At 36.5% G+C, this 13278-nt stretch overlaps 1 protein-coding gene across 1 annotated transcript; it reads left to right on the forward strand.

Moving 5' to 3' along the window:
- Window positions 1-1955: 1955 nt before the first annotated feature.
- LOC113071086 (SPRY domain-containing protein 3-like) lies at window positions 1956-12419 on the forward strand. Its single transcript, XM_026244455.1, has 6 exons — window positions 1956-2094; window positions 3809-3945; window positions 7795-7870; window positions 10730-10854; window positions 11060-11195; window positions 12186-12419. Exons 2-6 carry the CDS (start codon window positions 3818-3820, stop codon window positions 12402-12404), a joined length of 684 nt encoding a protein of 227 aa, XP_026100240.1. The 5' UTR covers window positions 1956-2094; window positions 3809-3817; the 3' UTR covers window positions 12405-12419.
- Window positions 12420-13278: the final 859 nt, after the last annotated feature.

The following is a 13278-nucleotide window of genomic DNA, read 5'->3' on the forward strand; positions in this document are numbered from 1 at the left end:
ATTGGCACCGTTTATTATTTGCTTTTGGGATTTGATAGAACGTTTGGACCAGGCGACATGTGACATCAGACTTAACAAGCACAGTGAATGACCACCTGCATGAGAACGTTGCTTTATGATGGAGTGGTCATTCAACCAAAGGAGATTCTGCCGCTTAATGGTTTATTTTGGAGAAGGGACCATGTGGATAATTGGGCCAGTGTTTTCACTGGAATGTACACAAGACGATATATGCCAGCAGCTAATAATGCAATCCATCAGCCTAGTCAACCAGATAAATCTGATCTCTTTGGAGGACTTCATAAAGTTCTAGTTGTCCTTTGGCCCAGATTCTATTAATTCATTAAGAGTTCATGAGTCGTCTTTCAGTGCAGAGAAGTGTCAGACGATGAAAATTCCATACAGTGGCCAAGGGGTTTATGCCAAGATTTATACCAACAGGATGCACCAAGCAGATGTATTTGATGGGGTCTCTTACATGCAAAAGCCTGCTTACTAGTCACGCCCAGCTGAAAGGGTCCCATAAGGACAGAGTGGTGTTTTTTAAAGTTGTTATGAAGCAGGATGGAAGTTAAGATGTCAAAGATGGGCTGGTACCAGTGCAGAAGGCAAACAGGATTTAGATGATTATCTTACAATATTGACATGTGTGGTCATAGTTCTTTTTAACACAAACATGTTTGCCTTCTGAGTGTCTTTCTAGTTCTGTTTATCGGTAACGGATACCATTGAACTACGTATCCCCATTTGATAGGTCTACTATAGTTATTTAACTTCTGGAAACCACAAAAGGTTGGAGCGTTACGGAGACGTCGGCTGGCTGATGTTCGCTTATTAGAGTTGATTAGTCTTGGCAAAGAATGCAGAAAATCACCTGCTGTCTGACATTCCCATCCGTGCCACAGCACGACCCCGTTCTCTGTTTCCACATGTCCTGGCTGGAGAATGGAGAAGTGTGCCAAACTGATGGGGTCTCTCTGCTTCTAGATTCACCAGATTACACAATTTTCCTCCTCATCTCTGTCTACAAGACAGAGTTTGATCGTTCCAGCCCTTGTGTTTCTTTTGAAACCTTGCTGCTTCCATTTGTCAGCAGCTTCAGTGTAAATTAAACCAAAATTAAGATACATGCATCATCCTGTCTTTCAGATGTCACGCTGGCTTACAGTATATAGTAGGCTACATTTAACTCCTGCAGTTGTTACGAGTCACCATTATAAGGGGCTCTTAGATTGTGCCAAATGTTCTGTAACCCACTTTTCAGTTGTGTGAGCCTGAGGTAATAAAATGCCAGAACGTTTTAATAGTCTGAAAATATATCCACACAGGTAATGAACAATGGAAGTATTTGTGTCAACACTTGTGTTAATAATGTTATATTTGTGTCACTTGATGACATGACTTGGTTCTTGGTATTTACAAGTCAGATGTTTCACAATAATAACCATTGGCCAGAGAAATTACGTGTAACTTTGGTTTTTACAAGTAAAATTATTTATTTCATGTCAACAATTAGCTGTGAGATAATGTACAGTGTTTTTAATTTATCAAATGTGACTGTGGCAATTCAAGCGATAATATTCAGTCAGCTGGTCATTATTGCAGAATAAACCCTGATTACCCTGTTAGGTTTATTTTTACGATACTGACTGAATATTGTCCATTAAATATAGCCACAATCGTATTTTTAATAATAATAATAATAATAATAATAATAATAATAATAATAATAATAAAAGATTCTATGATTGCGATTATAATACATTTATTTATATATAAAATAGGATCCAACTATAGGCTATTTAAAAAAAAAAAATCTCAACATATTAATTTTAAAATTGATCAAAAGCTTTTCTGTCCTGCGCAGTTCGTAAAAACCACTGCGACTCGTTGCGACGCTTCTCATTGGTCAATTACCTGTCAATCAACTCTTTCACTGGTGCGCTGCATTCATTCCTCCACTGACGCCATCCAGGAAGAACCGCCCTCACTTCAGCGAAGTTTGTCGGGTAGCTTAGCGAATGGAGTCGAGAGCTAGAAGTAAACACAAGTGGCCTTAGAATGTTTTAAAGTTTTCCCGCTGATGAACATAAGGTACGTACGTGACGACATGATATTTAGATACGTTACACTTTAATGACATTGTAGACATTTAGCGGTTCATTTCATTTCGAGTAGCGTTAGGTCTCAAAGCTAATAATTTGTTAGCTATGTAAGGTGATTAGCAGTGATTGAAACTAACCTGCTAGTAAAAGCTATTGCTTCTATTACGTAATAATTATTTTCCTTCTGTCTCAAAATATGAAACAGACTTTTCTTTAAACATACAAGTAATATTTAAATAGTTCGCTGTTTTAACAGAAGTTAAGTAAGAGTTTATTGTTGACACTATATATAGCATTGATGTAGTCAGTATTTATATAACGTTACCCAGATGTTTTAGTCTAGACTTCTGTCTGTCCGACTTTTTATGAGAAACAAATAATTTCTGTGTCTGTTGTTAAATGCTTTTTGACATGATAATTACAACCATTTCGAATGATCCTCTGTCATATCCTGGATGTATGAATGACAGCTGACACGTTACATCTGTCGAGACCTTTTAGACTCTTAGATAACTCTTTATAGTAGTGTCATTTATTGCATGTGTGTACAGGCCAGTTATGACAGTAAGGCCCTGTGATAAAATAAAATGTTTTGTGAACAACTGATATTGGGGAACTTGAGTTGACTCAAAGTTATTAAGTATTTATTGCTGAGTGTTGTTCATCTTAGTTGTAGGTGGGGAGAAAAATATGTATCCCATTTCTAAATCATTGCACACTTTAGAGTAGGAGTTATACATTTTATTTTTTAACCTTAGATGTTAAATATTTACTTGAAGCAATTTTTTATATGATTATTTGTATATGGGGCTGCATGACTTGGTCAGAAAGGACATAATTATTTTGTCATATTGTGATGATTTCAGTGATTAAATTCAGCAGAGTATGCTGGATTTTAAATAGACTTCTCTTTTAGTTCATTACATTCACTCTGGTGTTTTATGAAACTAATCAAACAGAATATAATAATGTTAAACTTGATATTATCAATCAATACTATTAATATTATTGTTAGTTTTGACTCTAATTGTTACAAATAAATACATAAATATATTGCAATTATACTGTAAAATAAAACTTGAGGTTACATTAATAATGTTATCCCGTTTTACACTGAAAGTTATAATAGTAATATTTATGTTTTACATTCTTCACTTTAAAACATTCAAACCAGTAAGCTTTTAATATTTCAAATCCTCAAGCTTTTATTTCGAAGGAATACTGGTGAACTTTCGTTTTAAACTTCTGTCCACAAAATGTCTGCATGTTACGCGAATATTTGAAGAAAGTGAATCTAGCACACTTTGCGATTCAAAATGCATAACCTCACTGCATATACAGAGATGGTGTAGAATTTAAAGTTTTAAACACAAATTGACCAGAAATGTATTTATGTTGCGATTTCGGTTCATTTCAATTAGCCTAATGTTGCAACTATATCTGTTCAATTTAATTCATTATTAGTTAATTTTCTTCTACTCGTGAACTCTTGTTTGGGAAACCCTGCACTAGAAACGTGGTTACGAAAAAAAAAAATTGTTGGAAAATTACTAAAAGGCATACAGTTCATTATGGCAATTTGTGAACAGCAATTCCATCATTACTTCCACTTCTCGTGTCTTGAATGAGTTGTGAATCCCAGATGATCAATCCAAAACTTTTAAAGCTTACAGCATCTGCTGTTACTGTTTTCCACTCCACAGATCTATGAGATGGATGATATCAATTTACACTACAGATTTATGAACTGGCGGCGCAGGATCAGAGAAATCAGGGAAGTCCGTGCTGTTCGTTATCAAGAGCGATACAAACGAATGTTGAAGAATGGAGACACGCTAAGGTAGGTTTGCCCATCGAGTGACCCCTAGCTCTGTTCTTTTTCCACTGTGTTCAGTAATCAGTTCCTTGCCTGTGTTGACCCCCCTACATGTTTACATGGAAAAATTCTGCACTGCTTTTCATTTATCCTTATTTATTTGAATTTTTTGAACTGCGCAACCATCCACCCCCATCAATTTCATTGAGCTGGCCTTGCGAGCGTAAAGAATCGTGAGTGCGTGTATTTGAGCCACTAAAGATGCAATCAGCCTTGACTCACTTGACCTCACTGATTGAAACAATTATAATTTCAGAGAAAAAAAGTCAGTGGCTATTGTTTTTATTTGATCAGAATAGGGATGAAATGCAAATTCCATCCGTCGGAAAAATAAATGATATAATTCATCTTTTTTTGAATGCAAAGTTTCCATCATATTTAGATTTAATTTATATCAGTTTGTTTGTCTAGTTTGAGAATTCAGAGAATGCAAAAAGTAATAAGTAATAGTAAAAATATCATAAATATGTATATTGAACTTTTTTTTATTTATGTTTTGGAAGATTCTTATGCTCACCAAGGCTACTTTAATTTGATCACAACTTTATAAAACAACAGTATTGTGAAATACTATTGCAATTTCAAAGAATAGTTTTTTTTGTTTTAATACATATCAAAATGTAATTTATTCCAGTGATGGCAAAGCTAAATTATCAGCATCATTTACTCCAGTCTTCAGTGTCACATGATCATTCAGGAATCATTTTAATATGCTGATTTGCTGCTCCAGAAATATTTCTTATTCTCATCAATTAGGGCTGGGCGATATATATCGAATATTAGCGATAATATTGCAATAATTTTGAGGACAATGTAAAATTTGAAAATATTGTGAACATCCAATATAAAAAAAATTTAAGCATACTTTCCCAAAAGAACGTGCCGAATGTCCAAAAACGGAACATGTTACTGCGGACTGCTCTACGCAACTTTACGATGTGGGCTTTCATAAGTGTGGGGGACATAGTTTTATGCCACAGAGCTTCTCTTAAACCAGCGATAGACTTGTGTTCGTAGCTAAAAACTTGTAAAAAAAATACTTATCCCAGTTTAATCATTTCCCCCAGTTGCACAGTGTAAATTGTGAATTGCATGCTCTAAAAAAGTTGACAGAATGCACTTTCTGTACTAGTTTTGCTCTACTTCAGTTACATATACATGTTAATTTAATAAAAAGCAGTAAGTAATCACTTGGTCTAGAGTTTTTTTTTATTTAAATGCAAATGCAAACATATCGAGATACAAAATGAATATCGTAAAAATGTTTTACAATATCGAGATATCTTTATTTATATATATATATATATATATATATATATATATCACCCAGCCCTATTATCAATGTTGAAAAATGTATAAACAATAGCCCCTTTCACAGTAGAAAAGTATTAAATTAGCTGGAAAATTACTGGAACTACTTTACAGGTAAATACAGAAATGCGCTGTTCACACCAGCAATGACATTCCATCTTTTTACCGATAAAACACCATTCACACATCAGTTTCAAAATACCGGTAAATTCTGTAACCTCGTTTGTAAACTGGTACACGCGGTCAGTGTTTTTGATGATGTTTTAATACTTGTCAAACGTTCACATTCTAGCAGCTGCTTTTTTGGCCCAGAGACATCGTATTAGACAACTTCAAACCAAACTACACAAGTAAATGTGTCATCTGCGTCAGAATGTTATGATTGACCCTGAGTAGACATCTCACGTCAGCACAATCTGAGCTTGTACTTGCTTTTACCGGGAATCTCTGCGTTCACACAGAGCTTCATAACGGTAATTTACTGATAATGTTACAAATTTTCTTACTGGTAAATTGCCGAAATGAATTTACCAGTATTTTTGAAATATCCTGTTCACACATGATCTCTTAATGGTAATTTACTGTTAATTTAATAAAATAATCAACCACACGCACATCCAAGGTGCAGGTCAGAATATACCAAATCTGTGTAGAGAGGATATATAACCACACGCACTTACAAATAAACTGCTTTATTCCATTAACCAATGTTTTGTCAAAAAGCCCTTGTCAAGGTAATTTACCAGTAAAGACCTTGGGTGGAAGAGGCTGATAATATATCTTTCCCACATGCTTTGATGGATAAAAAAAGCATCTGAAGTGTCTGTGCTGAAAAAAAAACAACCACAAATCTTTGTAAGATTGTGTGTGTATTTAAATAATCTGTGTAAAGTATATAAATGTGTGTGAGTGTGTGTATATATATATATATATATATGTATATGTATATGTGTGTCTGTGTGTGTGTGTGTACTTAAACCTGAATACACACAGACTCATGGGGACTCGTGTCACTGTGGGGACCTAAATTGAGGTCCCCATGGGTAAACAAGGTAATAAATTACACAGAATGAAGTTTCTTGAAAATCTAAAAATGCACAAAGTTTCCTGTGAGGGTTAGGTGTAGGGTTGGTGTAGGGTGATAGAAAATACGGTCTGTACAGTATAAAAACCTTTACGCTTATGGAGATTCCCCACAAGGATAGCTGACCAGACATTTTGCTCTACTTTTTATGATGCCTTTAGCGTCAAAAGCATCAAAACATCAAAGTAGTATTGTTGAAGATCATTAGCATTGACAGCTCTGTAATAACTTGATCTTTCTGAGTTAGTTCTGGCTTGAATTCTTGGAAAATGAACTGATGTTTGGTCTTCAAACGTTGGACTCCAAAAGTAGCTCTCACCCATATCAGTGACTACGTTTACAAGCTGTTAAAATTTGGGTTATTGTCGGGTTAAGGTCACTATTCGGGTTTCTGAAACATTCGGGATAACCCGTTTACATGCGTGAGCAGAGAGAGTTACTCCTGTATACATGGAATGTGTAATCAGTCGCCAATATCCCGATGTAAACGGCGACGCACGGTTAGCGTCTGGACATAAGGACAACATTAAGACGCAATATGCGTCATTTCCGATTCTTCTTCCTGTATCCAAAGACAACAACAGCAGCAGCAGGCGGATAATGAATAGTTTGGGGCAGATAGCGATAGTCTTTGTTTGCGCTTTGGCGCTGGTACTGATCCACCAGCAGCACTTGACACTACTGTGCCTCATTATATTCTTAGTTTTCACCACACTAATAAAGAAATTGGTCTCCTCCTCGCTCCAAAAGTGTGGTGCTGTGCTGCGTCTCGCCATGTTAACCTCGACTTGTTTACTTCCGCTATACTGCACGCGGGTTTTTTTTTTATACGCCGTCTCTACTCAAAAGACCAAGATTCTTTGCGGATAGAACATGCGCAGAACACACATTTTGATGGGGATATGCAGAAACGTGTTTACAAGACCAAATATTCGTGTTAGAAAAGGGGTACCCCAGGTATAAAAACCGGGATATGAACATATCCAGGTTTTTGCCGGTGTTTACATGGCCGTGCGCGACCGGGTTATTGCTAATATTCCGGTTTTGAATGGGTTATTGGCTGCATTTAAACGTAGTCAGTGTAAAACAGGGATCCTCAAATCTGGCCCATGAGATCCACTTTCCTGTAGACCTTAGCTGTAACCCTAATCAAACACACCTGAATATGCTAATCAGTATCTTCAGGATCATTAGAAAAACACAGGTGGGTGAGTTTGATCAGGGTTAGAGCTAAAGTGTGCAGCGCATTGGCCCTCCAGGGCAAGATTCTAGGAACCCTGGTGTAAAACATGTAGAAACATAACTGAACCTGATTTCAACAACTAGTCCACACATCACTGGACATTTTAATAAAGTAACCTAAAGCAACACTGCTCTGATTATTAGAGATTAAGCCTTTTATTACTTCCCTTCTGTAGTTACCAAGGGAACTCTGATGAAGTTGGCTGCTACGTGGCTCCACGCCCCTTATCAAAGGGAAACTGTTACTTCGAGGTAAGCAGTACACATATTTTGTTTGCTAAAGGCTGCTAAAAACATTGGAATCATTTCAACACCCTTTCTGTTGCCTTTGTTAGGAAATCCATTACCAATAACCATTACCATACCAATAACTTTGTCCTATATTGTATGCCCCAGTCACACTATGTTTTGTTTTTAGTTTTCCAAATGTTTGATTTATGTCTTGTCTTTGAGTATCATTCATTTCACAGCAGTTTGAGCTAATAATATCGAAGCTCTGCCTCGATACAGTTTGTGTCAAGCAATTCTTTAATCTGGCTGTTTGATGAAGAGAAAGAGATCAAATTTAACCAATCAGCGGAGAGGGGCATTTCATTCCCGCCCACATGTAGAGATCATATATTCAAGTTGCTTATTCATTTTCTATCCCTGAATATAAAAAACATTTGTTTGAAAAAATGAAAAATATGCTGATTTTTTTTTCCAGATTAAAAAAAAAAAAATCTGCTTTGTGTGCAGATGTAGGTTGTGATAATACTTATACATGGATCTTTATTATTAATATTCTGTTATATTATATTTTTCTTGTCAAATTTTCAGAAACAGTACATATTGTTGACAATTTGGAGTTTGGAAAGAGTTTTTATGTTTTTGAAAGAAGTCTGTTTATGCTCACCAAGTCTGCATTTATTTGATAAAAATACAGTAAAAACAGAAATATTGTATAGAAAATACAGAAATAACTCTTTGGGAATATTTTCTAATTTATTCCCATGATGGCTAAGATAGATTTTCAGCATCTTTACTCCAATCTTCCCTATCTGATTCTTCAGAAATCCTTTTGTAATATACTTATTTGCTGTTCAAGAAACTTTTTTCTTAATTAATACTTTTTTTATTGTTTATAAACAGCTTTCCTGCTTAACATTTTCTTATTTCCTTTGAATGTAAAGTTCAAAACAACAGATTTAGTTTGCATGATAAGACTAGGTGTTATGATCCCAATATTCAAAACAATTTAGAACATTTTCTCCTTTGTTGTGAGCAGAACACAGCGAGACGCAGCAATTGTTACTTTCTGATTTTGGTTCAGCAAGAATCCAGGATCAGGGTCTAATCCATTTCCATGGTTCTTGTCTCAGTAGCTAATCTTTTTTTTTTTTTTTCACCTAATTTTAATTCTCATAGACAATCTAAAGATTAATTTTCGTCAGCAATTATAGGCAATCTAGTTGATTTTGAAAAACAAATGTATAAAAATAATCATAACAAATGGCAAATTTTGCATACCAATCCTTGTTGTCTCTAAAATCGAGGGGTTTTCTGTAAAAATCTGAGTCAATGTTTTGGTACTGCCCATTTTTGAAGGAATTACTGAGATGTAACATTCTAATTTAAAAATCATCTGTGGCTTGTAAAAAATATTCTCAAAGCAGATGTCTCAGACCAGACTGTATCGCAATCTTATTGACCAACAACGTCACTCAGTGCGTGATTGTGCACCCTGGGAATATCTGCAGCATGTGGGAATGAATGTGACATCTTCAGCAGTGAGCTATGAGTAATAAATGAAGAACTCGCTCTTCCTTTATATGCTCTACATCACCTGATTGTGACGCAGAATCCTTCAGATTGGTGAAGTCTGGGAACTTTTTTTCCTTCCTTCTCCATAAAGGTCATCTGCCAGTCGGGATATGCGTCAACATTGTCCTCATGTTTCCTCATTACATTTTCACAGGGGTTTAATTTCAGCCCCTGTGGGCAAGGAAGTCAACGCTTCATCAAGATTGGACCGTGTTGCCGCACCTTCAGCGCCTGTTTCAACATTGAAGTGCCATACAGTGATTAACCTCTGCTCTGTTTTCTCAGGGTGCTCACATGTGCATGTGCAAATCAATTTTGTCCATAGTCAAGTGGAAATATCTCTATTAGTGTAATTGATTATTTTCCCTGGAGCTCTGGCATGGAATTTTGTAGCCTCAAGGTTCATGGCATGGTTTTTTGTCAAAGCTGTGGTAAATTAAATGAGAGCCTCTTAAATTAATCATAGTGCACTGATTTTGGAGCAGGAAAGCCTTTTAACCAGCAAGCAAGAGTTTGTATGTAGGTTATCAGGATTTATAGTCGCTTCTCAAAGCTTGGAAAGCAAATCCTCGAAAGAGACAATTAGGAAGATGAGGAAACTTGGACTTAAACTTTTGGTAACCGGTGGGGTCCCTTTTTTTACACCCATGTTTGGTTTTGGCTGAGGGCACAGGGTTAAGTTTAGTTTTGAAGCAATAACTGGGTAACTTTGTCTATGCTTGCCCTCTCCAACGGTATGGCTACAATTGTTGAGTCACATGCAGGAGGATTAATCCATCTTTTTTGCAAGATAGTCCCTCAAGATTAACAAATCCCATTCCATGTTGAGTTTTCAATGAAACTAATCGCTCTGTCTGTCTGAGAATTTGATTTATGAGCATGAGAAAATTTAACAAATGAGCTTTGGCAGTCCTTTCCAAATTTCATAGCTGTATGTTGGAAATTTACTGGCTTCGAGGAGGTTGCCGTGGAGAGGGTGTGGAAGTTGTTCCTGAAATGCTTTGCATACAAAGGGAGAGATAAGTAGTAGCCGAGACGTTAAAATTCTTAATAGCAGGTTACCTGACATTTCCATCCTGTGACTCAGCCAAATGGTTCTTGTTAACTGTTGATTCTTTCACCGTCTGTTATTTTGGAATCATTGCCGCTCATGACGCACATTACCGGTGGCATTTGCATAGAAGTCCCTGAAATATGTCTTTTGCCCTTTAGTCATTTCAAAACAAACTGTCAAAAAAACAATTGCTTAGCTGTGCTGCACATATACTGGTGCCCATATGTTTTTAATAGTTTTTATGCTACTTCAAGGTGACCATTATGGATACTGGAGTTCGAGGGACCATTGCTGTTGGCCTGGTTCCCCAGTATTACAAACTTGACCAACAGCCTGGCTGGCTTCCACATTCAATAGCTTACCATGCGGATGATGGAAAGTACGTTTTTTTTTTGTTTTTTTGCTTTGCTTTTTACTTGTTTAAATATTTAAGGTATTTTAATCCCTTAATCAATAAAATGTGTTTTTGTCAACTTTGCTTTGTTGGTTGCCTGGTGGAAGTTTTTTTAATTCAGGATCACTTCTTCTTTCCATGAACCTTTCCAGTTATAAGTCAATGACGTCTCTATCACTCCTCTTCACAGATTGTACAACGGCAACACTGTCGGTCAGCAGTTCGGTCCTAAATGTAACCGCGGTGACCGAATTGGTTGTGGTATCTATGCAGACACTTTCGATGCCGGACTCGTCACTGTGTTTTTCACAAAGAATGGAAAGGAGGTGAATCTCATTGCCTTGGTACCAAAGAACTTGTCACCAATTCACAGAAATACTAACGCAATTCTTGTATTGCGTATATATTTTATTGCGTGTATTGTGGATGAACACAGCTGTTGAAATGCACAGAGTCAGTAAGACTATTATACTGACACAAAAATCTATGCTAATAAATGCAATTAATCCATCTTGAAAAAAGTATGACAGTTCCCATAAAAACATTTAAGAAAGCACAATTGTTTTCAACATAATATTAAGAAAAAATGTTGCCTGAGCACCAAATAAACATATTAGAATGATTTCTGAAGGGTCATTTGACATTGAAGGCCAGAGTAATGATGCTGAAAATTCAGCTTTGCATGACAGGAATAAATTGCATTTTAAAATATATTTAATTGGAAAAGTTAGTTAAAATTATAATAATATTGCACAACATTACAGTTTTTACTGCATTTTTGATAGAATAAATGCAGCCTTGGTGAAATCTTACTGTCCCCAAACTTTTGAATGGTAGTTATGGTGACTGGTTTAAATGTCAATGAAATTACATTTATAGATGATTTAGGTAAAATCAATTTAGGACTTATCTAAGTGTAAAGCATCTAAATCCCTTTAAGTCAATTTTTACATAAATAAGGAAATTGCCATGTATAAATTAAAACAGCGTTAAGCACATTTAATTAATTGCAAGTGTTAACTTGGACAACCCTATGTAAAAATAATTAGACACTATAGATTTAAACATCCTTTAGCTAATTACATAACACCTGCATGAAACTTTGAGTTCTGTAGTCCATTGTGTGTAACAGTTTTGTTTATTGCTTCATTACACTTGTTAAAAGAATCTGTAGAGATAAAGTCTTTGAACACATAATAGTCTAGTCTTCAAATAAATTATAATATTATATGGTGCTGTAAAAAAATGTTTAACTTATGGAATGCTTTAACAGAGCTCTCTCTCTCTGTGTGTGTGTGTGTGTGTTTGAATGGAAGGTGGGCTCAGTGGTGGTGCCGGTGGTTCCAGATGGGCTTTTCCCTGCCATTGGCATGCACTCCCTCGGTGAAGAGGTACGGTTGGACCTGCAGGCAGAATGGGGTTCGGAGGAGGACGACAGCGTCATGATGGTGGACAGCCATGAGGATGAATGGGCACGCCTGTATGATGTCAGAGTAAGCGGCACGGTGAGTGAGGGATGGCCATCAAAAACCTGACCAAATGTGAAACCAATGAGTTTCTATGGAAAATATGATGATTTGAGTGTCGGCATGGTGAAAAACTGTAAAGTAAACCATAATTTACACTAGGATAATTGGAAGTCATGTATTGTTAGGAATTTGTGGTGCATGCTTATGCAAAGAATATATATTCCTGTTGCCATATTTAGGCTTAGGGATTGTAATGAACCCTGAACCTTGGCAGACATGAATGTTTTGTGGCTCATTTCAGAGCTGTTGATTGTACCATTTTTGCCTGGTGAATGATGAAACTGGCTCAGAGATTGGCACTAAAAGAGGAACAGGACTTTGATGTAATTCCCGCCTAAAATATTTTGAACCATCATATCTCACATTACGACAGAAATGATACAAATACAAAAACCACACATCACATTACATCCTGTCAGCCATTTACCAAGTTGAAATCATCTTCATTTCTAGAAAAAAAAAAAAACACCTGGAGGAACACCGTGATAGAGGAGTCAGCGGAACCTTAATGCATGTGCAGTTGTGATTGAGTGGATGGAATTGCTCGCTGGAGGCAACGTTTTTTCACCCATAATTCCTCACAGTAGTGTTTAGATAAAGTTGAAAGGAACAAGCAGTCATGTGTTTGGATTGGTTGTGGAGCAGAGACCTCCCAATAAAGTGAGTCTCTGGTGCAATACATGCAGATGTTCTTTTGAGAAAAGAATGTGCGCTCATCGTGCACACCTTCCTATCTGATGCCCTGGACTTTCGTCGGCCTATTAATGCTTCACTGTGGTCTTGAAAGCATTCAGCATAAAGTACCGCTCTGTTGTTATGCTTCACTGGGCTGATGGCATGAACGGGGCAGCGCAAGCCAGAACTGGCACTAGACCAGCTT

The sequence above is a fragment of the Carassius auratus genome, unplaced genomic scaffold (assembly GCF_003368295.1).
Source record: "Carassius auratus strain Wakin unplaced genomic scaffold, ASM336829v1 scaf_tig00005912, whole genome shotgun sequence".
In the NCBI taxonomy this organism is placed as follows: Eukaryota; Metazoa; Chordata; class Actinopteri; order Cypriniformes; family Cyprinidae; genus Carassius; species Carassius auratus.

What these genes read in the sequence shown, in the direction of transcription:
- LOC113071086 (XM_026244455.1), top strand. Translation starts at nt 3,818, where the DNA reads ATGGATGATATCAATTTACACTACAGATTTATGAACTGGCGGCGCAGG. An exon ending in AAGAATGGAGACACGCTAAG is followed by an intron (nt 3,946 to 7,794) that starts GTAGGTTTGCCC and finishes TCCCTTCTGTAG; the next exon opens with TTACCAAGGGAACTCTGATG. An exon ending in TCACAAAGAATGGAAAGGAG is followed by an intron (nt 11,196 to 12,185) that starts GTGAATCTCATT and finishes TTTGAATGGAAG; the next exon opens with GTGGGCTCAGTGGTGGTGCC.